Source organism: Engystomops pustulosus, chromosome 7 (genome assembly GCF_040894005.1).
Source record: "Engystomops pustulosus chromosome 7, aEngPut4.maternal, whole genome shotgun sequence".
Lineage (NCBI taxonomy): Eukaryota > Metazoa > Chordata > Amphibia > Anura > Leptodactylidae > Engystomops > Engystomops pustulosus.
Genome location: NC_092417.1, coordinates 68,466,119 through 68,493,406, shown reverse-complemented (window position 1 = coordinate 68,493,406; position 27,288 = coordinate 68,466,119). Strand labels below are relative to the sequence as shown.

Here is a 27,288-nt window from a genome sequence, read left to right as displayed (position 1 = left end):
CTGGAGTATATGCCCCTAGGGTAGGAAATGCAGCCACTGCTCTAATAACATGCCCAGCAGCAGCCGCGCCTCATTAATGATATGTCCTTCAGCAGGTTCCCCCTTTACAGAAATGTCCACTGCAGAGCCCCCCTTTACAGAAATGTCCACTATAGAGCCCCCCTTTACTAAAATGTCCATGGACAATGCCCCCTTTAGTGAAATGTCCATGGACAATGCCCCCTTTACTGAAATGTCCATGGGCAATGCCCCCTTTAGTGAAATGTCCATGGACAATGCCCCCTTTACTGAAATGTCCATGGACAATTCCCCCTTTAATGAAGTGTCCACAGCATATGACCCCTACAATGAAATACCCCCCCCCCCTTTACATAAGCCCCTCCAGAAGCATCAAAAAACAAACAAAAAAAAAACTATACTCACCTTCCCTCTTCTTCTCTTTGGCCTGCAGCTCTGTGTTCCCTATCTTCCAGCCTGGGCACATCACTATGGCAGTGTCATGGTTATGTGATGTCATAGCGTCAGGGTCCGTGCGGCATATAAACTATGACGTCACGCGGACACGAAACCACCACGTCATAGTGATGTATGAGTATAGATTTTTCTTTTTTAAGACTGGTAGTGGATCTACATATAGGGCCGGGCAGGTTTTAGTAGAGATCACAGCCTTGAGCCTTGGATGGTGGGGGGGGGGACTTACTGTAAGTTAAGAAATAAGGCAGATAAATATACCCATTTCTATCTTCAAAGCAATGGGATGAATGTGAAGTGCTATACTAAGGTGCAATGGCGGATCTTCATATAGGCGGTATGGACGGGCGCCCAGGGCTTTTGGCTTCAGAGGGGCCCACGCTTGCCTATAAGAAGAACTGCCATTGTACCTTAGAGTAGCACTTCACATTCATCCCGTTGCTTTGAGAATAGAAATGGTTATATTTATCTGTCTTTGTTTTGTTAAACACATCAGCTTGTTTCTTAACTTACAATAAGACCCCCTTCCCCCCTACATCCAAGACTCAAAGCTGTGATCTCTACTAAAACCCGAAGAGCATTCACACTCCTGTGGTGTACATTTCATATCCCTCTGCAATAGAGATGGGCGAATCGATTCTAACGATTCTAAATTTGTTTCGTCACGAATCCGAACTTTACAGTGATTCGTGGGAACGAATTCCGAATAAAATATATATATATATATATATTTATATTTTTTTTAACCCTTTTATTAGCAAAAGGGCTGTGAGCACAACGTGTTACATGGGACAGAGAACTCTGGGAGGAAGAAAGGAAAATTGCGGTACTGTTCCTCACTGTATGGGGATCACTTTTTATTGAATTTTTTATATTTTTCAAAATGGCAAAAAAGTGCCTTTTTCGAATCTGGCGCTATTTTCCGTTACGGGGTTAAACACAGTGAAAAACCATTATTATATCTTTATAGATCGGACATTTTTGGATGCACCAATACCTAATGTGTTTATAATTTTTACTGTTTATTTATTTTTAGATCAGTTCTAGGGAAAGTGGGGGGTGTTTTAAATTTTATTTTTTTTTATTATTATTTTTTTTAACTTTTTTATTTTTACTATTTTTCAGACACCCTAGGGTACTTTAACCCTAGGTTGTCTGATCGATCCTATCATATACTGTCATACTACTGTATATGAAGGGGTTAAACCGAGGCTTGGAAGACCTGAGGCTGTCATGGCGATGGATCGCTGCTCCCCGAGGACGTCGCGCCACCATCTTTTTGAAGCGTTCTGTGGGTTAAAACCCGCAATATGCAGCAAAGACTTACCAGCTATGGAGAGGGCTCAGCCCGTGAGCCTTCTCCATGCCCCCTCTCCCGGCATGTGACATACCGTTACGTCACACATGCTGTGATTCCTTTCGATTCGGTTTGCATCAAATTTTCTTGGAAAATTCGGCAAACTGGGTCGAATCGAATTTTCACTAATTCGTCCATCCATACTATCACATTTATGGACATGTACAGTCTTTCCTAAAAGTTGTCAAACGCAGGAAGACGCTTATCACTATATAAAGCTGGAAAACACAGATGACTCCACTGCGTCACCTTAAGGACAAAATACTAGTACAAGTGGTGTGGTAAAATGTCAATTAAAAATTCTATAAAAATGGTCAAAATTATGTTCTTACCTTTTCCAAGGATTGTGTCTGCTAACTTAAAAGGCAGCTTGCTCAAGTCCATCATATGGCAATGTACGTAGAGACAAATACAAAGTGCTTCACAACACAACAGGAGACAAGTGATGGTACACATATGAAGGACTGGGTCAGAGAAAGTGAAGCTGGGCAAGGATCACTGTGGATCTTCAGTGACTCTACTTATTTGACCCTACCCCTCCATGAGGGACCTAGAATGCCCTAAAATGCCTTACTATGAGCCGCAGCCCTAATTAGCTGCCACCCAGACCTATGCCTAAAACAGAGTCTCTAACAGGAACCTGTATGAAGTTGGTCCCAATTTAGCAAGTAGAAAACAGTCACTTTTTATTAGCGTCCCCAACTTGCCATATTTTGCCTATAGAGGCTCTTCAGGGGAAAATATGCAGTGACCAGACTGGTGGGAAAATTGCTAAGAGTGTTAATGGATCCTGAAAGAAGCACCCAAAGCCCCAAGAGATGAAGTGGCACCTTCTCCACCTTAACATGAGTTGGCACTCACTATTTTGGCACAGGTGGTGCCAAGCGCTGCTCCGATTCCAACGGCCAGGGCCGTATTATTAGGCGTACTATGCTTATTCAAGAATTTCATTCACATGGGTTAGGAGAAGGGGCCACTGCATCAATTAGCACCCTTAGCACAATTTTAATGCCTGACTGGTCGCTGCATAATTAATTCCTTCATAGGCAAATTTTCTGCTTGCTAGATTGAGACCAACTTCATACAGGTTACTGTTATGGACTCTGTTCTTGGGATATGATGGCAGCTAATTAGGGCTGCAGCTCTGAGTTGAGGTGTTTTAGGGCATTCTAGGTCCCTCATTAAGGGGAAGGGTAAAATAGGGACAGGCACCTAAGTCCCATGGTGATTTTTGCCCAGCCTCACTTTCTATAACCTAGTTTTTCGTATGTGTACTATCACCTTTCTCTTGTTGCTTTATTGAGCACATAAGGCCACATTTACTAAGAACAGTGAAAACTGCACTATATGCAGTTTGCCCAGGTCGTGTGCAGAGGGCGCCAGATTCAGGATTTCTGCCGCACGTTAATAATAATAATAATAACTCTTTATTTATACAGCACACACAGATTATGCATCGCTACACAGAGCTTGTCAGATCACTCCCTGTCCCCAATGGGGCCACAATCTAATCAACCTACCAGTTGTTTTTGAGTGTGGGAGGAAACCAGAGGACACCCATGCAAACACAGAGAGAACATACAAACTCTTTGTAGATGTTGACCCTGGGACTAGGACCCAGGACCCCAGCGGTGCAAGGCTGTAACACTTACCACTGAGCCACCTCATGTTCTTCAAGAACCTGGTGCCCCCTGCACTGCTCTGACAGAGTGCACCACTTTTTTTCAATGCACATGGGGCGTGCGACACATTAGTCTCGGGCTTTGCATGTTAAATCTGGCGCACGGTCCGACTGAGCACCGTAACGGCCTTCTGTGCAGGAATTGGTGTCACATGAAGAATAGTGCAGTCGCGCAACAAATGCAACACAATAGTGCATAGACCCTTCTTAAACACCTGTACAAACAGTTTGCAAAGTGCAATAGAAAACGGGCACATAGAGCTTAGTTAATGTGCCCGATTGATTTGTCTCTACATACATTGCCATATCAGATTGTGCTGTAATTGTGCACAATAGTCTGCTGCAAACCTTTCCTACTTATTTCCAATGGATTAAACAAAACTAAACACATTGAAAACACAGGAAGCATAACATATAATACACATATAAAAATGCTAGTTACACACATATAGCTATGTACACATCTATTATATTTAACCAGCGCCCCTACCCTCCCTGTTCTGCCCCTCGCTTTTTGGGTTACCTAGCTCCTGTGTAACACTACTGGCAGTTCATCTGGCTTCATTGTAGGTGCTTACTAGAGATGAGCGAGCACTAAAATGCTCGGGTACTCGTTATTCGAGACGAACTTTTCCTTATGCTCGAGTGCTCGTCTCGAATAACGAGCCCCATTGAAGTCAATGGGAGACTCGAGCATTTTTCAAGGGGACAAAGGCTCTGCACAGGGAAGCTTGGCTAAACACCTGGGAACCTCAGAAAAGGATGGAAACACCACGGAAATGGACAGGAAACAGCAGCGGCAGCATGCATGGATGCCTCTGAGGCTGCTTAATCGCACCATTATGCAAAAATTATGGGCAACAGCATGGCCATGACAGAGTGACCGAATGAGGCTAGATAGCAGCTAAAACATGCAATAATTGACCCTGACACTATAGGGCAGTGGTGGCGAACCTAAGGCACGGGTGCCAGAGGTGGCACTCAGAGCCCTCTATATGGGCACTCTTGCCTTCACCCCAGGGCAGAGTTCGCCAGACAGGACTCAAGGCCTATTGCAGTCCCAGGCAGTCCAGGACTCCAGAAGGAAGCTACAATGATGATCCAAACTTCTTCTCCTTCTTTCTACTGTATTGGTGTCCTCAGGTGCCTATACAATGTAATCCTGTGACAGAGCAGGGAGTAATAAGTTACTGCTTAAATTGTCGCATTGGCACTTTGCGAAAAATACATGGGTTTTGGTCGTAGTTTGGGCACTCTGTGTCTAAAAGGTTTGCCATCACTGCTATAGGGGACGGCATGCAGAGGCAGCGGCAGCAGTGGCAGGCTAGAGAGTCTCATGGCGACATACCCTAAATGGACTCAGGTTTCACCAAAGGAGGTGAAATGATTTCCTATGTGAACAAAAGCTTGACGGTATATTTAGTCGATAACACAGCATGGTGGCGACCTAGTGACCAAGTTCCATAACGTATCTGGTGAAACACCCGAAAAATGAGCCTGACACAGCTCTTTTGATAAGAGGACGACATGAGGAGGCAGCCATGGAGACGACTTCCATGATTAAGAGCAACAGTATGGGGCATTCATATTGCGCTGCTATGATTGCAACTTCAGGTCTCCAGCATGGCGGCGACAGATGGGCCGAGTTCCACTATGTATCTGGTGAAACACCTGAAAATTCTGCCTGACACAGCTCGTTTGATAAGGGGATGATGTGCTGCATATCCTCTCGTGCTCCAGCGTCTGGGGTATAGAGAGTTGAAATGAGACATTGGTGGACGCTGTGGAGGATCGTGGAGGCAAAATGGACAGGAAACAGCAGGGGCAGCATGCATGGATGCCTCTGAGGCTGCCTAATCTTGGGATGGAGCTGACGGTGCACTGCCAGGCGAGATTTCGCCTGTCCAAGCCCCTGTCTCTCGGCTCCTCCCCACCCAAAATGGGCCTGGGGGCAAGAAGCGTTTACTTTGAAAAAATTATAATTTTCAAAGCAGGCCGGGTCGTTTGAATATTTCACCTAGGAATAATGGAATAGCATAGTGGTTCTATTTTTAATTGTTTTTACGGAAATGGTTCCATGATTAAGAGCGACAGTATGGGGCATCCATATTTTGCTGCTATGATTGCAACTTCAGGTCTCCAGCATGGTGGCGACAGATGGGCCGAGTTCCACTATGTATCTGGTGAAACACCTGAAAATTCTGCCTGACACAGCTCGTTTGATAAGGGGACAATGTATGGAGGCAGTGAACTAGTAGTAGATTAAAGGTGCTGCAGTTAAAACTATGTTAGTTGGATCTTCAGATGGAGCTGGCGCTCCGCTGCCAGGCGAGCTTTCGCCAATCCAAGCCCCTATCTCTAGGCTACTCCCCAAACAGCACTTCGAAGAACCTTTTGTATAAGATAAAGTGTAGTAGCGTTCTTATAAGTTTAGGATATGGCGGGTGAGGGGAATGTAAACAGATGCGGAAGAAGCGATGAAATATTATCGGTAAATGATAAAAGTTTGCCAGTATATTTTGTGGATTACACAGCAGGGTGGCGACAAAGTTAACAAGTTTGATGTGGAAGCCATGAAAACAACCCAAAATTCTGCCTGACACAGCTCGTTTGATAAGGGGACCATGTATGGAGGCAGTGAACTAGTAGTAGATTAAAGGTGCTGCAGTTAAAACTATGTTAGTTGGATCTTGGCATGGAGCTGGCGCTCCGCTGCCAGGCGAGCTTTCGCCAATCCAAGCCCGTGTCTCTAGGCTACTCCCCAAACAGCACTTCTAAGAACCTTTTGTATAAGATCAAGTGTAGTAGGGTTCTTATAAGTTTAGGATATGGCGGGTGAGGGGAATGTAAACATAAGCGCAAGAAGCGCTGAAATAATATTGGTAAATGATAAAAGTTTGCCAGTATTTTTTGTGGATAACACAGCTGGGTGGCGACAAAGTTAACAACTTTGATGTGGAATCCATGAAAACAACCCAAATTTCTGCCTGGCACACCTCGTTTGATAAAGGGACGATGTATGGAGGCAGCTATATGGACGACTTTTGGAGGTAGCAATGGAGACAACGTGTGGAGGCTGCTATGGAGACAATTTAATTTGGATAGTGCCTGTATGTGGCAGTCCAAAAAAGTTTTCAAACCAGAGGAGCAGGTAGGTGGCCCTCCAGAAAAATGAAATAGATTGAGTGCCTGTATGTGGCAGTCCCAAAAAGTTTTCAAACCAGAGGAGCAGGTAGGTGGCCCTCCAGAAAAATTGAATAGATTGAGTGCCTGTATGTGGCAGTCCAAAAAAGTTTTCAAACCAGAGGAGCAGGTAGGTGGCCCTCCAGAAAAATTGAATAGATTGAGTGCCTGTATGTGGCAGTACAAAAAAGTTTTCAAACCAGAGGAGCAGGTAGGTGGCCCTCCAGAAAAATGGAATAGATTGAGTGCCTGTATGTGGCAGTACAAAAAACTTTTCAAACCAGAGGAGCAGGTAGGTGGCCCTCCAGAAAATGGAATAGATTGAGTGCCTGTATGTGGCAGTCCAAAAAACTTTTCAAACCAGAGGAGCAGGTAGGTGGCCCTCCAGAAAAATGGAATAGATTGAGTGCCTGTATGTGGCAGTCCAAAAAAGTTTTCAAACCAGAGGAGCAGGTAGGTGGCCCTCCAGAAAAATGGAATAGATTGAGTGCCTGTATGTGGCAGTCCAAAAAAGTTTTCAAACCAGAGGAGCAGGTAGGTGGCCCTCCAGAAAAATGAAATAGATTGAGTGCCTGTATGTGGCAGTCCAAAAAAGTTTTCAAACCAGAGGAGCAGGTAGGTGGCCCTCCAGAAAAATTGAATAGATTGAGTGCCTTTATGTGGCACTTCCAAAAATTGTTTAAAACAGAGGACCGGGTCGGTGGCCCTCCAGAAAAATTAAATGCATAAAGTACTATAGCTAGAGCCAGTGGGCCCTGTCAAAAAATAGCCAGTTTCCTCTGCTTTACTGTACAAAGAGGAGGAGAAGGAGGAAAATGAGGAGGAGGAGGAGTGGATAAATTATTCAGGTTGAGCTTCCTTCACCTGGTGGAGATTGGAAATTATGAGAAATCCAGGCTTTATTCATCTTAATAAGCGTCAGCCTGTCAGCGCTGTCAGTCGACAGGCGTGTACGCTTATCGGTGATGATGCCACCAGCTGCACTGAAAACCCGCTCGGACAAGACGCTAGCGGCAGGGCAGGGAAGAACCTCCAAGGCGTACAGCGCCAGTTCGTGCCACATGTCCAGCTTTGAAACCCAGTAGTTGTAGGGAGCTGTGTGATCATTTAGGACGATGGTATGGTCAGCTACGTACTCCCTCACCATCTTTCTGTAAAGATCAGCCCTACTCTGCCGAGACTGGGGACAGGTGACAGTGTCTTGCTGGGGTGACATAAAGCTGGCAAATACCTTGTAAAGCGTACCCTTGCCAGTGCTGGACAAGCTGCCTGCTCGCCTACTCTCCCTCGCTACTTGTCCCGCAGAACTACGCACTCTGCCGCTAGCGCTGTCAGAAGGGAAATACTGTTTCAGCTTGTGCACCAGGGCCTGCTGGTATTCATGCATTCTCACACTCCTTTCCTCTCCAGGGATGAGAGTGGAAAGATTTTGCTTGTACCATGGGTCCAGGAGAGTGAACACCCAGTAATCGGTGCTGGAATAAATTCTTTGAACGCGAGGGTCACGGGATAGGCAGCCTAGCATGAAATCTGCCATATGCGCCAGAGTACCAACGCGTAAGAATTCACTCCCCTCACTGGCCTGACTGTCCATTTCCTCCTCCTCCAACTCCTCCAACTCCTCTTCTTCTGCCCATACACGCTGAACAGTGAAGGACTCAACAATGGTCCCCTCTTGTGTCTCGCCAACATTCTCCTCCTCTTCCTCCTCATCCTCCTCCACCTCCACCTCCTCCGATATGCGCTGAGAAACAGACCTAAGGGTGCTTTGGCTATCAACAAGGGAATCTTCTTCCCCCGTCTCTTGTGACGAGTGCAAAGCTTCCGACTTCATGCTGATCAGAGAGTTTTTCAACAGGCCAAGCAGCGGGATGGTGAGGCTGATGATGGCGGCATCGCCACTGACCATCTGTGTTGACTCCTCAAAGTTACTCAGCACCTGACAGATATCAGACATCCACGTCCACTCCTCATTGTAGACTTGAGGAAGCTGACTGACCTGACTACCAGTTCTGGTGGAAGTTGACATCTGGCAGTCTACAATCGCTCGGCGCTGCTGGTAAACTCTGGATAACATGGTCAGTGTTGAATTCCACCTCGTGGGCACGTCGCACAACAGTCGGTGAGCGGGCAGTTGGAGGCGGCGCTGCGCTGCCCTGAGAGTGGCAGCATCTGTGCTGGACTTCCTGAAATGCACACAGATGCGGCGCACCTTCGTGAGCAAATCAGACAGATTGGGGTATGTCTTGAGGAAACGCTGAACTATGAGATTTAACACATGGGCCAGGCATGGCACATGTGTCAGTCTGCCGAGTTGCAGAGCCGCCACCAGGTTACGGCCGTTGTCACACACAACCATGCCTGGCTTCAGGTTCAGCGGTGCCAGCCACAGATCAGTCTGCGCCGTGATGCCCTGTAATAGCTCTTGGGCGGTGTGCCTTTTATCGCCTAGGCTCAGCAGTTTGAGCACCGCCTGCTGTCGCTTAGCGACGGCACTGCTGCTGTGCCTAGAGCTACCGACTGATGGCGCCATGCCCACGGATGGTAGTTCGGAGGAGGAGGTGGAGGAGGGGTGGGAGGAGGAGGAGGCATAGTAGGCCTGAAACACCTGGACCGAGGTAGGCCCCGCAATCCTCGGCGTCGGCAGTATATGACCAGCCGCAGGGTCAGACTTGGTCCCAGCCTCCACCAAGTTAACCCAATGTGCCGTCAGCGATATATATAGTGGCCCTGCCCGGCAGCACTCGTCCACGTGTCCGTGGTCAGGTGGACCTTGTCAGAAACGGCGTTGGTCAGGGCACGGATGATGTTGTCTGACACGTGCTGGTGCAGGGCTGGGACGGCACATCGGGAAAAGTAGTGGCGGCTGGGGACCGAATACCGAGGGGCGGCCGCCGCCATGAGGTTGCGAAAGGCCTCGGTCTCTACTAGCCTATAGGGCAGCATCTCCAGGCTAAGCAATCTGGAGATGTGGACATTAAGGGCTTGGGCGTGCGGGTGGGTTGCACTATATTTGCGTTTCCGCTCCAGCGTCTGGGGTATGGAGAGCTGAACGCTGGTGGATGCTGTGGAGGATCGTGGAGGCGACGATGGGGTTTTTGTGGCAGGGTCCTGGGCAGGGGGCTGACTATCAGCTGACACAGGGGAAGGAGCAGTGGTGTGCACGGCCGGAGGTGAACGGGCTTGTTGCCACTGAGTGGGGTGTTTAGCATTCATATGCCTGCGCATACTGGTGGTAGTTAAGCTATTAGTGGTGGAACCCCTGCTGATCCTGGTTTGGCAAATGTTGCACACCACAGTCCGTCGGTCATCCGGTGTTTCCTTAAAGAACCTCCAGACTTCTGAAAATCTAGCCCTCGCTGCAAGAGCCCTCGCCACGGGAGCTTCACTAGTTGACACATTTGGCGCTGATGCACCAGCTCTGGCCCTGCCTCTCCGTCTGGCCCCACCACTGCCTCTTCCAACCTGTTCTGGTCGAGGACTCTCCTCCGTCTCAGAAGCACTGTGTTCACCCGGCCTATCAACCCAGCTTGGGTCTGTCACCTCATCATCCTCCGATCCCTCAGTCTGCTCCCCCCTCGGACTTCCTGCCCTGACAACAACTTCCCCACTGTCTGACAACCGTGTCTCCTCATCGTCGGACACCTCTTTACACACTTCTTCCACTACGTCAAGAAGGTCATCATCACCCACAGACTGTGACTGGTGGAAAACCTGGGCATCGGAAAATTGCTAAGCAGCAACCGGACAAGTGGTTTGTGAGTGTGGGAAGGGTCCAGAAAACAGTTCCTCAGAGTATGCCGGTTCAAATGGCAAATTTTTCTGGGAGGGGGCAGACTGGGGGGGAGGAGGCTGAGGTGCAGGAGCTGGAGGAGTGGCGATTTCGGTGACATGGGTGGACTGCGTGGAAGACTGACTGGTGGACAAATTGCTCGAAGCATTGTCGGCAATCCACGACATCACCTGTTCGCACTGTTCTGACCTCAACAGTGCTCTACCACGAGTCCCAGTAACTTCAGACATGAACCTAGGGAGTGTAGCTCTGCGGCTTTCCCCTGCTCCCTCATAAGCAGGTGGTGTCTCACCCCGCCCAGGACCACGGCCTCTGACCCCTGCAGTAGTTGGACGCCCACGTCCCCGCCCTCGTCCTCTACCCCTAGCCCTCGGGTTAAACATTTTGAAAATGAGAGTTATAACTTTAATTTTTTTTTAACTTTTTTTTGTGTTTTTTGTTTTTTTTTGTGTTTTTTAGTTTTTAAAACCAAACGATGCTATCCTATTGCTATGGCTATTTACTAGCCAAGTATGAAAGCACACTGCTATGCCAGATGAGATGACGCTGAGTTATTAAAAAAATAAACGTAAAATAAAAAAGGAAATGGCAGACTGTGCCTAATTGAAATCCAACCCCTAATAAATTTTCCCACTTCGGTCTTTGCGATGGATATGTGCGTCACTAAGCGCAAAACACAGTGGTCGCAAGTCTCACTACAAATTGCTCACAATTTGCTAGTAGATGCACTGCAGCAAGTACAGCCACCAGCAGATCAACCAGAAATAAAATATATATAACGCTACTGTAGGCGTAAGTAAGCCGTTTGGATTCTCCTATGGCTATTTTCTAGCCAAGTATGAAAGCACACTACTATGCCAGATGAGATGACGCTGAGTTATTAAAAAAATAAACGTAAAATAAAAAAGGAAATGGCAGACTGTGCCTAATTGAAATCCAACCCCTAATAAATTTTCCCACTTCGGTCTTTGCGATGGATATGTGCGTCACTAAGCGCTAAACACAGCGGTCACAAGTCTCACTACAAATTGCTCACAATTTGCTAGTAGATGCACTGCAGCAAGTACAGCCACCAGCAGATCAACCAGAAATCAAATATATATAACGCTACTGTAGGCGTAAGTAAGCCGTTTGGATTCTCCTATGGCTATTTTCTAGCCAAGTATGAAAGCACACTACTATGCCAGATGAGATGACGCTGAGTTATTAAAAAAATAAACGTAAAATAAAAAAGGAAATGGCAGACTGTGCCTAATTGAAATCCAACCCCTAATAAATTTTCCCACTTCGGTCTTTGCGATGGATATGTGCGTCACTAAGCGCAAAACACAGCGGTCACAAGTCTCACTACAAATTGCTCACAATTTGCTAGTAGATGCACTGCAGCAAGTACAGCCACCAGCAGATCAACCAGAAATAAAATATATATAACGCTACTGTAGGCGTAAGTAAGCCGTTTGGATTCTCCTATGGCTATTTTCTAGCCAAGTATGAAAGCACACTACTATGCCAGATGAGATGACGCTGAGTTATTAAAAAAATAAACGTAAAATAAAAAAGGAAATGGCAGACTGTGCCTAATTGAAATCCAACCCCTAATAAATTTTCCCACTTCGGTCTTTGCGATGGATATGTGCGTCACTAAGCGCAAAACACAGCGGTCGCAAGTCTCACTACAAATTGCTCACAATTTGCTAGTAGATGCACTGCAGCAAGTACAGCCACCAGCAGATCAACCAGAAATCAAATATATATAACGCTACTGTAGGCGTAAGTAAGCCGTTTGGATTCTCCTATGGCTATTTTCTAGCCAAGTATGAAAGCACACTACTATGCCAGATGAGATGACGCTGAGTTATTAAAAAAATAAACGTAAAATAAAAAAGGAAATGGCAGACTGTGCCTAATTGAAATCCAACCCCTAATAAATTTTCCCACTTCGGTCTTTGCGATGGATATGTGCGTCACTAAGCGCAAAACACAGCGGTCGCAAGTCTCACTACAAATTGCTCACAATTTGCTAGTAGATGCACTGCAGCAAGTACAGCCACCAGCAGATCAACCAGAAATCAAATATATATAACGCTACTGTAGGCGTAAGTAAGCCGTTCGGATTCTCCTATGGCTATTTTCTAGCCAAGTATGAAAGCACACTACTATGCAAGATGAGATGACACTGAGTTATTGAAAAAATAAACGTAAAATAAAAAGTAAATTGCAGACTGTGCCTAATTGAAATCAAACCCCTAATAAATTTTCCCACTTTGGTGTTTGAGGTGGATATGTGTGTCACTAAGAGCTAAACACAACGGTAGCAAGTCCCCCTGCAAATTCCTCACAATATGGTACTAGCTGCAAATAAAAAAAAAAAAGTATAACGTTATTGTAGCCCTAAGAAGGGCTGTTGGGTTCTTGTAGAATCACTCCTGCCTAACAGTAAGCTAATAGAACACCCTAACGCTTTCCCTGACCAGCAGCAGCTCTCTCCCTAGCGGCATCCAGACACAGAATGATCCGAGCAGCGCGGGCAGCGGCTAGTCTATCCCAGGGTCACCTGATCTGGCCAGCCAACCACTGCTATCGACGTGTAAGGGTACCACGTCATGCTGGGTGGAGTGCAGAGTCTCCTGGCTTGTGATTGGCTCTGTTTCTGGCCGCCAAAAAGCAAAACGGCGGGAGCTGCCATTTTCTCGAGCGGGCGAAGTATTCGTCCGAGCAACGAGCAGTTTCGAGTACGCTAATGCTCGACCGAGCATCAAGCTCGGACGAGTATGTTCGCTCACCTCTAGTGATGATGTCTTTGCCTGCATGTATATCTGTATCTGACAGTGTGTGTGTGTGTGTGTGTTTGCCTCCATGCTTGTCTATCTTTATTCATGTCTCTGTAGCTGTATGCATGTATCTATCTGCCTGTATATATGTCTTGCTGCATGTGTGAATGATATTAATCATCTCAAATGTACATGAGAAGCAGAGAGGGTTCAGTGTAAGCAGTGATGTGTATTATGAGGTTCCGCAGCAGCTCAGGTGTTTATTAGGAAGTTCCGCAGCAGCTCAGGTGTATATTTGGAGGTTCCGCAGCAGCTCAGGTGTGTATTAGGAGGTTCCGCAGCAGCTCAGGTGTGTATTATGAAGTTCCGCAGCAGCTCAGGTGTGTATTATGAGGTTCTGCAGCAGCTCTGGTGTGTATTATGAGGTTCCGCAGAAGCTGATTTGAAGTTTCAGTTTTATTACTTGGCAGAGTGGGGGGGGGCTGTTTGGGATGATAAACTGGGGAATATTTCAGGGAACAGGAGACAGTTTTTTAGTTTTTGAATTTTTAATGCTGGCAAGTGAGTTCTCTGCAAAGGGGCACACTGTGGCGCTGTCGCCCAGGGGCCTACTGAAACCTGGAGCCGACCCTGGCGCTGATGCACCAGCTCTGGCCCTGCCTCTCCGTCTGGCCCCACCACTGCCTCTTCCAACCTGTTCTGCTATAGGACTCGCCTCCGTCTCAGAAGCACTGTGTTCACCCGGCCTATCAACCCAGCTTGGGTCTGTCACCTCATCATCCTCCGATCCCTCAGTCTGCTCCCCCCTCGCACTTCCTGCCCTGACAACAACTTCACCACTGTCTGACAACCGTGTCTCCTCATCGTCGGACACCTCTTTACACACTTCTTCCACTACGTCAATAATGTCATCATCACCCACAGACTGCGACTGGTGGAAAACCTGGGCATCGGAAAATTGCTCAGCAGCAACCGGACAAGTGGTTTGTGACTGTGGGAAGGGTCCAGAACACAGTTCCTCAGAGTATGCCGGTTCAAATGCCAAATTTTGCTGGGAGGGGGCAGACTGGGGGGAAGGAGGCTGAGGTGGAGGAGCTGGAGGAGTGCTGATTTCGGTGACATGGGTGGACTGCGTGGAAGACTGACTGTTGGACATATAAATTGAGACATGATGAACCTAAGGAGTGTAGCTCTGCGGCGTTCCCCTGCTCCCTCATCAGCAGGTGGTGTCTCACCCCGCCCAGGACCACAGCCTCTGACCCCTGCAGTAGTTGGACGCCCACGTCCACTGGATTTTGTGCTGTGCCAGATGACTTTGAGTTATAAGAGAAATAAACGTAAAAAAAAAATAAATCGGCAGACTCGGCGTAATTCAAATCAAACCTCTAATAAATTGTCCCACTTCGGTGTTTGAGGTGGATATGTGTGTCACTAAGAGCTAAACACAACGGTCGCAAGTCTCCCTGCAAATTCCTCACAATATGTTACTAGCTGCACTACTAATGCCAGCAAGCCCAGCCACAAGCAAACCAAAAAAAAAAAAGGAAAATATAACGCTATTGTAGGCCTAAATAAGCTGTTGGGGTTCTCCTATGGCTATTTTCTAGCCCACACTCAAAGCACACTGCTTTGGCAGATTACTGTGAGTTCTAAAAAGAAATAAACGTAAAAAAAAATAAATCAGCAGACTTGACGTAATTCAAATCAAACCCCTAATAAATTGTCCCACTTCGGTGTTTGAGGTGGATATGTGTGTCACTAAGAGCTAAACACAATGGTCGCAAGTCTCCCTGCAAATTCCTCACAATATGGTACTAGCTGCACTACTAATGCCAGCAAGCCCAGCCACAAGCAAACTAAAAAAAAAGGAAAATATAACGCTATTGTAGGCCTAAATAAGCCGTTGGGGTTCTCCTATGGCTATTTTCTAGCCCACGCTCAAAGCACACTGCTTTGGCAGATTAATGTGAGTTCTAAAAAGAAATAAACGTAAAAAAAAATAAATCAGCAGACTGTGCGTAATTCAAATCAAACCCCTAATAAATTGTCCCACTTCAGTGTTTGAGGTGGATATGTGTGTCACTAAGAGCTAAACACAACGGTCGCAAGTCTCCCTGCAAATTCCTCACAATATGGTACTAGCTGCACTACTAATGCCAGCAAGCCCAGCCACAAGCAAACTAAAAAAAAAGGACAATATAACGCTATTGTAGGCCTAAATAAGCTGTTGGGGTTCTCCTATGGCTATTTTCTAGCCCTCACTCAAAGCACACTGCTTTGGCAGATTAATGTGAGTTCTAAAAAGAAATAAACGTAAAAAAAAAATAAATCAGCAGACTCGGCGTAATTCAAATCAAACCCCTATGTGTGATACTAAGAGCTAAACACAAGTCTCCCTGCAAATTACTCACAATATGGTACTAGCTGCACTACTAATAGCAGCAAGCCCAGCCACAAGCAAACCAAAAAAAAAAAGGAAATAAAACGTTATTGTAGCCCTAAGAAGGGCTGTTGGGTTCTTGTTGAATCACTCCTGCCTAACACTATTCTAATAGAACACCCTAACGCTTTCCCTGACCAGCAGCAGCTCTCTCCCTAGCGGCATCCAGACACAGAATGATCCGAGCAGCGCGGGCAGGGGCTAGTCTATTCCAGGGTCACCTGATCTGGCCAGCCAACCACTGTTATCGACGTGTAAGGGTACCACGTCATGCTGGGTGGAGTGCAGAGTCTCCTGGCTTGTGATTGGCTCTGTTTCTGGCCGCCAAAAAGCAAAACGGCGGGAGATGCCATTTTCTCGAGCGGGCGAAGTATTCGTCCGGGCAACGAGCAGTTTCGAGTACGCTAATGCTCGAACGAGCATCAAGCTCGGACGAGTATGTTCGCTCATCTCTAGTGCTTACCTATTAATAATTGCTCTAATTGCTCTAATATCAGTCTAACATTTATATTAGGTGTATTGGGTGTTGGGGTATTGTTAAATATGTTGGTAATTATTAAAATCAAGCAACATTGAAGCAGATTTTATTGAGAATGTTTATTCCTTCTGAATGTAGTTAACCAGTCCTTTACAATGGGGGGAATTTATTAACAGAGACAAATCTGACAGAACAAAGGACCAATGTTTTCCAGCTAGAGACTGGCAGAAACTGTAAAATCCCCCCCCCCCCATTGTGTCCCCTGAATCAGGATATCCTAAACTCTGTTCTGTGTAGCCCTGGCGGGTAACCACTCTCAGAAAGAGAAAAAAAAAATCACTGCGTGGTGTAATCCAAGGGGTGAATTCAGTACTTACAAAGTATGGTTTATCTGTAATAAGTGGTGGCCACTATAATCTAAAAACACCTATATATGTATATAACAGCAGCGATAAGAATGAGTCTTAATAGGAGGAATGGAGATACAATACTCACAAGCAGCTTGCGAATGTCTCCAGGGATTGATGGATCATAAGACTGATTCTCCCTGTGTACAAATATATATATATATATATAATTACCTTTGTCATTGTGAACTGGTTCCACAACCTTTGAGCTAATAGTCAGGCCCACTGTATTAAATTCAAACAATGACACAAGATTCTTTATATCAACTCAGTCCAAATTGATAGTGTAGAAAGATTAGAGAACATATCACTGGGGAACCTCCTGTACTTGAGAGTGTAGATCTGTACAAGATGAAGATGCTGCTTGTGTTGATCTAGCAGAGATAAGGCAGCAGGCTGCCATCCGGAGGTGTAGAATCAGTTTTGATTTATGCTTCCCGAAACCAGCTGGGAAAACAGGTATGCATTGGGCTCCATTGGTACAGAGCAACCCAACATGTCATTGATGCCATTCTCTAACATTTGCCAATAGGGGATGATAGCAGGACAAGTCCAGGAAATTTGAGGCACATTAGCACCCCCAAATCCACGCCTCCAACAAATATCTGGGGCTCTGGCGTTAATTTAATGAAGCAGAGCAGGAGTATGATACCAAACAAGTAACAATTTATACTAGTTATCCTTGTAATGGATGCATTACAAAGTTTTGGCTGCTCTTTCCCATATTGTTCACCAAACTGTTGCTGGTAGTGTTCTGCCCAGTGGCGTAACTAGGAGAGACTGGGTCCCATAACAAACTTCTGCATGGGGCCCCCCTTCCCCTTAAGGTGAATGTCACCAAATGGCCGGGTGAATGTAGCCTTAAAAAAATATACTGTACATACATATTTGTACATGTTTCTACATTTACACACATTTATACACTTTCATATACACACATTTTTATGCTTGTACACACAAACATACATGTATGCACTTATACCCGCACATTTATGTACACACGTACATACAGTATATGCAGACATGCTGCATATACATACACATAAAACATATACACTTACGTACAGTATATGCAGCATATACACACACCCAGCACATACACACGCACACACAGCACATACACACACAGCACATACACACACACTGCACATACACACACACTGCACATACACACACACAGCATATACACACACAGCACATACACACACAGCACATACACACACAGCACATACTCACACAGCACATACACATACACAGCATATTCATACACCCACAGGGCACACACAAAGCATATTTATACACTCACAGGGCACACACACAGCATATTCAAACACTTATAGGGCACACACACGCACATACACTCACACAGCACATACACTCACAGCACATTCACTAACACAGCACATTCATACACTCACAGGGCACCAATACACCATATACACAACACAGCACATGCACTCACACAGCACATACACAGAGTCACTTACAGTTGGCTGTCGGCTGGCTGTATTCCGCGAGGGGAGCGGAGGATCCGGCGGGCAGGTGATCCCGAGTCTGTCAGCTATGTAGTCAGTGGAGGGGAGGGGGTAAGGAGAAATCAGGGGGTGGGGGAAGGGTGGCCAGCATGGCAGGAGGGAGAGTGCTGGCGAGCAGGTGGGAGGGTTTGCCGGCTGTGTGGACAGGAGGGAGGGCGGTTTGGCCTTGATGACATTGTGCGACGCAGATGGGATGGGCCGGCTGTGGATAGGACGGGCAGGGCGGACGGCTGCAGTTGCGGCTACGCCTTCTGTCACATCTCAGACTATGGTCTCCGACCATCGCCGGGCCCGATCACGGTCGCAGTAGGTCATAATGCCACTAGTTCTGCCCAAGAATGTCTCCCATTTTGTCATATAGTTGTGGCAAGAAGGGAAACACATAATATAATTAACACAAAACAAAACCAAAGAATCATGTCACTCACTCATCACCTCATCCCCAGAAGTTACGCCCACAGCCCAGCCCAAGCATGATGTAATATGTATGTGCTAGGTTACAAACACTATCATTCCTGATCCAATTTCAATCAAGTTCCACAGGGGCATCCCCCACAAGCTGTAGCTCCTGGTACCACACTGGGGGTCATTTACTAAGGGCCCGAATTTCTATTTTTCGTCGGGTTTCCCGAATATTACCGATTTGCACCATTTTCCCCTGAATTGCCCCGGGTTTTTGGCGAACGCGATCGGATTGTGGCACATCGGCGCCGGCATGATTACGACGGAAATTGGAGGCGTGGCCATCGGAAAACCCGACGGATTCAGAAAAAATGTGTTGCTTGACACGCGCTTATATGCACCCAGGATAGGATGGTGAACTCCGGCGGACCTCGGTGCAGCAGTGACACCTGGTGGACATCAGGCGCACTACATTAGTGAATCGCCAGAAGACCCAAATCCTCGACGGAGAATGCGACGCTGGATCGTGACAGGACCGGGTAAGTAAATGTGCCCCACTGTGTTCACAAAGCAATTTCTGATATCTCGCCTCATCACTGGTGACAGCATGCTAATAAAGCTTTCGCAAGTGGTGAAAAAAGATTGTACTCATTTTTCCCTTCTCAGGGAGGCTTCTATCCAGTCCATGCGCCTTATATAACTGATCTTATCTAAAAACAATCTGAAAGGGGCGCTGTGGTGCTGAGCCAGGTTTGGAGGATGCTTTTACAACCCGCTGCCACCATTGCTGTCAATAATCTCTGGCACCCTCTGGTACAACAATGAATCTCTGTATCACCATACCCAAAGATAACCCACAGTGGGGCTCTAAGGACATAATTTGTAAGATATTTAGTTGTAAAGGCCATAATTGTGTGCCAGAAAGGCAGGATTACATACAATGGTAAAGGCTGGCTCCTTCTTCATGACATCTCCAGCATGCTGTTGTGTCGCATATATATGAAACCCTCTAGTTGGAGTAATATAGGTGCGGTGCCACAACTGGAGGTACATCTCCTGGAAGCGTGGCAAAGGCAAGGATCTATAGGCATTAGCCATGGCCTTCAAGACCTGTGATGGGGTGATAGACGGGTCATCTTCAGCCACTTAGTCAAGGGAGAAGGCGAGGTATCATAGTCCAGCAGGGGGTGAAGGAGTGCATAGTTTAGGGAGATCTGTTTATATTTGCAATTGCTTTCTGTACTCTTGCTCCCTCCCTTTCATTTTGTGGACCCCTGTCCTCCATTCCACTTATATGGTGGCCTCCTGGCTTCCATCTCCCGCATATTTAACCCCTGTCCTCAATGTCCCTCATATTTTGGCCTCCTGTCCTCTCTCCCCCTCATATTGTTGCCCACTGTCCTTCATCTCCCTTATATTGTGGCTCCATGTCCTCCACCCCATACATATTGTGACACACTGTCCTCCATCCCCCTCATATTGTGGGGGATGTGGGGACTTGCCAGCATTTCACAAATCCGTGCTACTAGTGATGTGCCACAAGTTGGGTCTTTTATAAAAGTATTGTTTGGCACAAAATTACAACAAGTAGTGGAACACACTAGACTTTGATTTTATATATTTCTTTTTCATAAATTGGTTACAAAAAGTACAAACATGTCAGAAAAGATTTTTCTTTTTTATCCGTCATTTCTGAGGTATTACCTCTAAGTCCGGAAGAAAGAAGAAACATACGAAAAAACTATAGGAAAAGAGACATTTCCACATCTGATTCAAATTCTGCCAAGGAACAAAGAGCGTATGACTTTACGGTCATCACAAAAAAACACAAATAATAAAGATTTTTTAGAAAAGAAAAATATTGCAGATACAACCGACTCACAAACGGACACAGACAAAGAAACCAATGTAAAAAAACGCAGCAAGCCCAAAAACAAGACCTAGTAGTAAACTTGTCTTCACGGACACTTACTGATATTGAACGCCAAGTCTTAAACAAAGGACTGAATTTTGTCCCGACTCACGAAAACGATACATTTGATTTCATGTTGGATTTTTATAAATTCTGTCGTAGTCTTAGACTGAGAATGTTTTTTGATAGTGAGGGAAGTAAACCTAATCAGATAGATAATACTGTATTGAAATCTTGTAATCGTAGTTCATTTGATCCCACAGTTCCGTCCACTATGTTAGAAAGTTTTCAGCAGATTGTTATAAAGGAGGTAACGGAAAAGTGGAACCAAAAACAGAACAATATGAAAAAATCAAATTTAACTAGGGATGAATACAGGGCGTTGCAGAATCTGTCAGCCGACGATAGTATTATAATTAAAAAAGCCGACAAGGGTGGTGCAACCGTTATTTTAGATAGAAATTTTTATATCGAAGAAGCCCTTTCTCAATTGTCTGATAAGCAGGTGTACAGAAAATTACAAGGTGATCCAACGGAGATATTCAAACGTGAAATAGATGAACTAATAGAAGAAGCATTGACATTGAATATCATTGATAAAACTATAGCAAAATGTTTGATTAATGAATTCCATTGTTGTACTTACTTCCTAAATTGCATAAAAATGCTAAAACCCCTCCGGGACGACCTATCGTCTCTGGAGTTAATTCTCTCTTTAGTCCCCTTGCTACTTATATTGATAGCTTTCTTCAACCTATGGTTAAAAAATTACCACGTTGTCTGACAGATACTAGTAACTTCCTGAGAAATATTCAGCCCCTGGATTTAAAAGATGTTACCTTTTTATGTACATTGGACATTAAAAGTCTGTATACAAACATTCCGACAGATGAATGTATTGAAATAATTCGTGAAAAATTATGTGAAGATGCTAAACTTTCAAATATGAAAATCAAGTTTTTGATAAGTTTGTTGGAAATTATTTTAAAAAAGAACTATTTCAGGTTCGATTCAGATTTCTATTTACAATTACAGGGGACCTCAATGGGGTCTCCTGTGGCACCAAGCTTGGCTAATATCTTTATGTCTTTTTTTGAAGACCTGTCCCTCCCCATCCACCGACATAGTCACCACGCTAAGCTATGGCTTAGATACGTGGACGACGTGTTTGTGGCATGGGGAGGCACAGAAGATGAACTAAAAGAATGGGTCGGATTTCTTAATACCCAACACAGGTTAATTGAATTTATATGCGAAGTGAATAAAGATGAAATAAGTTTCCTAGATGTATTAGTACGGAGAACAGAAGATAATAACATTACTACTACATTATTTACAAAAGAAGCAGATAGGAATAATTTGCTTGACCGTAAGAGCTTTCATAATCCTAAAGTGTTTAAGGGGATCCCTAGGGGACAGTTCACACGCCTAAGACGCATTTGCGATAGGGATAATGAATACGAAAAACATAAGGAAGAATTGATTAAGAAATTTGAAGCGAAAGGATACGATTACGTAAATTTAACTAATACAGCAAACGAAGTGAGCAAACTAGATAATAAGGAATTACGCTTGACAAAACCCAAATGTAAAGAAAAGAAATGTCATATGTTTGTCTCCACATATGATAATCACGCTAATTTAGTTAGGAAAACAATACTAAAACACTGGGATTTATTGAAATGTGATCAGAAATATAAAAAGCTATTTGTAGATCGTCCACGTTTTGTATACAAAAAAGGCAAATCTATAGCAAATCGTATTGTAAGAGCGGACATAAAAAAGAAAAGATTGCCCAAACAAGAGTTCTTGCGTCCGAGACATACTGGGACTTTCCCATGCCTCGCATGTCAGAACTGTAGTTCTATAAAAAAAAGGAGATAAGATCTCCCATCCAAGAAAAGGGACCCCAATCCATATTAAAAGTAGATTTACCTGTGATAGTAAAAACGTAATTTATATGATTAAATGTCCTTGCGGGAAAGCGTACATAGGACAAACATCTAGACAAATAAAAATTCGTATTAATGAACATAGGTCAGCTATTAAGAATTATGAAAAAAATTTAATAAAAACAACAAAAGAGGGGAAAGAAAAAGGAAAGAAACATTATGAAACGTCACTAGCTAGACATTTCTTTGAATACAGACACAATGTGTCTGAATTGAAATGGACAGTATTAGAGGAAGTTGAAGCATACGATAAAGAGAATATAAAAAGACGCCTACTCCAACGTGAAGTCCATTGGATATATAAATTTGAAACGTTAAATCCAAATGGAATAAACGAAGAATGTAACTTTAATGTATTTCTTTGATCGCTGTTAGTCCTTCACCCCTCCCCTTGTGTTTGGAGGGTTAGGTAGCATTTCACTTCTTCCATGCAAAATTTGAAAAGGAAGAAGGGAAAGGCTCTCTCTTGCATTGTCTGTTATATATATATAGTAACTGTGCAATAATTGTAAATAATTTAGACTTAAGTATATGTTTTGAAATGCAAGTAAAGTTCCGGCTACCTCCGTATAAATGGAAGAGAGAGATAGAGATGCGCATGTCTGAGGAAGGAGACGTGACCTTCGAAACGTCACGAAAATCATGCGAGTGTTTTTCTCTGCTAAGAAGTGACTGACGAGAACATCTACTCCTCTGCTGAAATCCATCTGTGAGAAGTCTCTACACGGCCACGGTACAGTGAAACTCTAAAAATGGGAATTGCTTGCAACCCAAACTATATGTGATAAAGGACTTAGAGGTAATACCTCAGAAATGACGAATAAAAAAGAAAAATCTTTTCTGACATGTTTGTACTTTTTGTAACCAATTTATGAAAAAGAAATATATAAAATCAAAAAATTTTTAAAGAAAATCATTCTTAGTGGCTCGTTTTCTTGCCACAAGTTGGGTCTGTAATCTGCCGCCAGAGGCAGGAACTTCATCCCACCTCATGGCAGAAGTGGCCCTGGTTTATATACAAGTGTAGGGAAAGCTGAGTGTGTAGAGGGAGAGAGAAGAGTGTAGGTGTGATATTATCACATTAGTTAGGGCTCAGGGCAGCACATATGCTGGACACAGCCTTGAGGAAATCGGCTGACAGCAGAGAGGAGAGGGGGATGTACATTCTCACTTCATATTCAGCCCAGTGTGGATGGGAAGTGCCTAGAAATGGCCATTTGAGGCATCACTGAATGAGGCTGATAACAGAGGGAAGGCTGCTGAATAGCAGTGAAAGGAGTAAGATTGGGGCAACTAATCCAATTGCAGAAGGGCTTAAAATTAGTTTTTTTTTTTAAATGACAGTTACTCTTTAACAATTAAACATACTTCCATCAAAAATGACCTGGCTTACATAAAAATCTTGAAAACTTCAGCTCTGCTCAGCAGAGTCACAGTATAGCTAGAGGACAGCTCGAACAATTACCAGTAAATGATGACCAGGATAATTATCCTGAATTGATTTTAAGCTTTAATTTAAATTTATCCCTTTTTACTTACTATTAGGGGAGTTCCCATTTCATTCATCGGGATTCACAGATGAGCTATGTGATCTCATGCCAGGGGGCAAGAGATGGCTTACTGTAAGTAAATAAGAACACCATTTTACACTATAACATTTTATTGATGCAGAATTTGGGAGAGAATTATTTCTGGGGGTTGACAATTCTTCCATTGAAGAGGATACTTTTGGATTTGTGGTCATACATTGAAATAATAAAAGGACGGCTAAAATTAATGCGAGGTGGAAGCATCATGGGAATTATCTCAAGTGCTGTAACGGCTGCTGCTTCTGTCCCCTTCTCATTAACACTGATTGCAGCTTTATGGATAGCCTAAGGAGGTTAAGAAAAACTGTTATCAGAAGAAGATGGAATATGAATGGATGAAAAGTATAAATAGGTACAAGCATAACTTAAAAATTCTTAATGGGTTAGGCCATGTAATTCAATTGATGCTTAGGAGATAGATATACAATGTCCAAGTGGAACTGATTCCTAAAAAGGAGAGGTGGCCTAGGCAAGCCTCTAATAGACAAACATTGTAAAAGCCGGCAGCACTCCAGACTGTAGGTATACAATTCAAAGGTGACATTTATTCAAGCTTGATGAAGTTGTCTCACACTGAACCATTGCACATGGAATAAATGTAACATTTGAATTGTATATCTACAATCTGTAGTGCCCCCTGCTTTTTCAATTTTTAGTTAGATAGTTAGAAATACTTACCTTAGAAATCTTTGAGTCGGCATCTCCTGTAATACCAGACAGGTCAGCGGTGTTTGAGAAAACGTCTACTAGTCCCATTTTGGTTAGTGTTTCTTTAAGGTTGATAGTACCAGAGATGGAGAATTTTGGGAGAAATAAATCCACCAATCTATTTAAAAAAAGAAATTAAAGCCAATTTGTAAACTATGTTCGTCATAAGTTAATATGCAGATGTGTCATGGCCCAAATATGCATTGTTCTATGGAAAACCAAACATACTTTCTCTTTGAAGCTTATTAACATACACAAAGTTTGTGAAAAAATGTAAAAATCTTTGGATTCACTGGTGAAGCAAAAATCCCAACTCTTTAACCCCCATTGGTCATAGAACAAAGAATACACATTATCAATGAAGATTTTTAGTTTTGCTATCATCACCAGCAAGGTGAGCAATGTTCTGACCCTTGTAAGAGTCTTTGAGAAGTACAAAAAAGTAACAATCCATCAATTCAAGCAAAGCTTTCACGAGAAAATGAACTGATTTTCAAACAGGCTATTACCGGTATGTAAAATATATTTTTATGAATTACACTAGGGAAAAAATAAACATTTTTTGTTTTATCTGGAGTCTTTCACCTTATTGTTGGTATTTTTGATCTTTTATTTTTGAAAATACCTTCCATTTCTTTCTAGCAGCTCTAGTTTATGAGACGTTGAGCATTTCAAACAAGAAATACGTAAGATGGTAGAACGGTATCATGGATGATGGGATACACATGTGTTGGACATTCATGTTGGATACTCCAACAGTAATCAGCCTAGAACACCTCATCTCAGGAAATCTTGACCTGATGGAAAATCACCAGCTACAGCCACAAAATATGACATTCATTTTCAAAATTTCTTTAGTACAATATTAAGTGACGAGAAGTTGGAGCTGCATATACTTTGTAGGGTGGAAATGCCAGATTTCCAAAAGTAGAGCTTGTAGGAGAAAACAATCTAATTTCCAGAATCAGTGTCCCATACATACTTAAAAACAGTTCCAACTTTTAAGGCACCAAAACGAGTGTTAGAGAAAAACGGACCATGATCCAGCATTGGTTAAAAGCTGTGCCTTGCTTTATTTTTCAAATGCACATGTTCAGCGTAAACATCCAGATATTCAGTGACAATGTTTATACTGAACATGCACATTTGAAAATTAAAGCAAGGCACAGTTTTTCACCGATGCTGGATCATGGTCCGTTTTTCTCTAGAACTTAATGCCTCAAGCAGAGAGGAGATCCAAGCACAGGTTTAACTTAAGCAGGTGAGCTGATATTTATGGGGCGCCGTTTGTTCACAATGTATTCTGTGCGACAAAATGTGTTCAGTGGCACAAAATTAATTTTGATCACAGAATTCATACTATGGACACAGAATTCAATGTTGTCATCACAAAATCTGTTTTGTGCTTACAAAAGTATTATTTATCGACCCAAATTGCCTTTTGTCATTACAAAAATCATTTTTGTGTGCACAAAATCAATTAGACTTTCACAGAATGCACAACAATAATTTTGTGATGCAGTTTATTTTATGTGAATAGAATGTATTTTGTGTCACAATATATAATTGTTTGACTACAAAATGCCATTTTGTTGCACAAAATAAGATTTTGTGTCACACACAATATTATTTTGTCATACAGAATTAATTTTGTCCCACAAAATGTATTCTGTAACAAAGAATTAATTTTGTCTCACAAAATGCATTCTGTCACACAGAATTTATTCTGTCTCACAAAATGCATCTTGTCATACAAAATTCACAAAATGTATTCTGTCACACAGAATTAATTTTGCCTCACAAAATTCACAAAATGTATTTTGTAACACAGAATTAATGTTGTCTCACAAAATGCATTCCGTCACACAAAATTCACAAAATGTATTCTGTCACACAGAATTAATTTTGTCTCACAAAATGCATTCTGTCACACAGAATTTATTCTGTCTCACAAAATGCATTTTGTCATACAAAATTCACAAAATGCATTTTGCCACACAAAATGCATTTTGTCATACAAAATTCACAAAATGTATTCTGTAACACAGAATTAATTCTGTCTCACAAAATGCATTCTGTCACACAAAATTCACAAAATGTATTCTGTAACACAGAATTTATTCTGTCTCATAAAATGCATTTTGTCATACAAAATTCACAAAATGTATTTTGTAACACAGAATTAATTTTGTCTAACAAAATGCATTCTGTCACACAAAATTCACAAAATGTATTCCGTAACACCGAATTAATTCTGTCTCACAAAATGCTTTCTGTCACTGTGAAATATTTTGTTGCATAAAAATGTTAGTAAATACAAAATTACCAAATAAATTAAGTAATTAACCCCTTGCTAATACGGCTCCCGGCGATTAGCGCTTAGCACTGTACTAATACAGCGCAAGTGCACCAGGGCTATCTCGTGCCACCACGTCACGTGATGTGGTGACATCACGAGGGGACGCAGGTGGCTGAGGCAGGAGAACCTCCAGCCGACTTCACCCGACCAATCTGATCTGTCCCGCCCGCTGATTGCTGTGATTGGCCAGTCAATCCTGACTGGCCAATTGCAGCGTTTTTGGGCTAAAAAATGTGTTTTTAGCTCCTTC

At 43.6% G+C, this 27,288-nt stretch overlaps 1 protein-coding gene across 1 annotated transcript in view; it reads right to left on the bottom strand.

Moving 5' to 3' along the window:
- Positions 1 to 24,024: 24,024 nt before the first annotated feature.
- Positions 24,025 to 27,288, bottom strand: part of LOC140069957 (alpha-1-antitrypsin-like) — an 87,234-nt gene continuing 83,970 nt past the window's right edge. Inside the window, exons 4-5 of the mRNA XM_072116273.1 lie at positions 24,650 to 24,797; positions 24,025 to 24,256 (exon numbers count right to left, since the gene is read on the bottom strand). Of these exons, the coding sequence (XP_071972374.1) occupies positions 24,068 to 24,256; positions 24,650 to 24,797 (337 nt within the window). The 3' untranslated portion in view covers positions 24,025 to 24,067. The remainder of the gene's footprint in view (positions 24,257 to 24,649; positions 24,798 to 27,288) is intronic.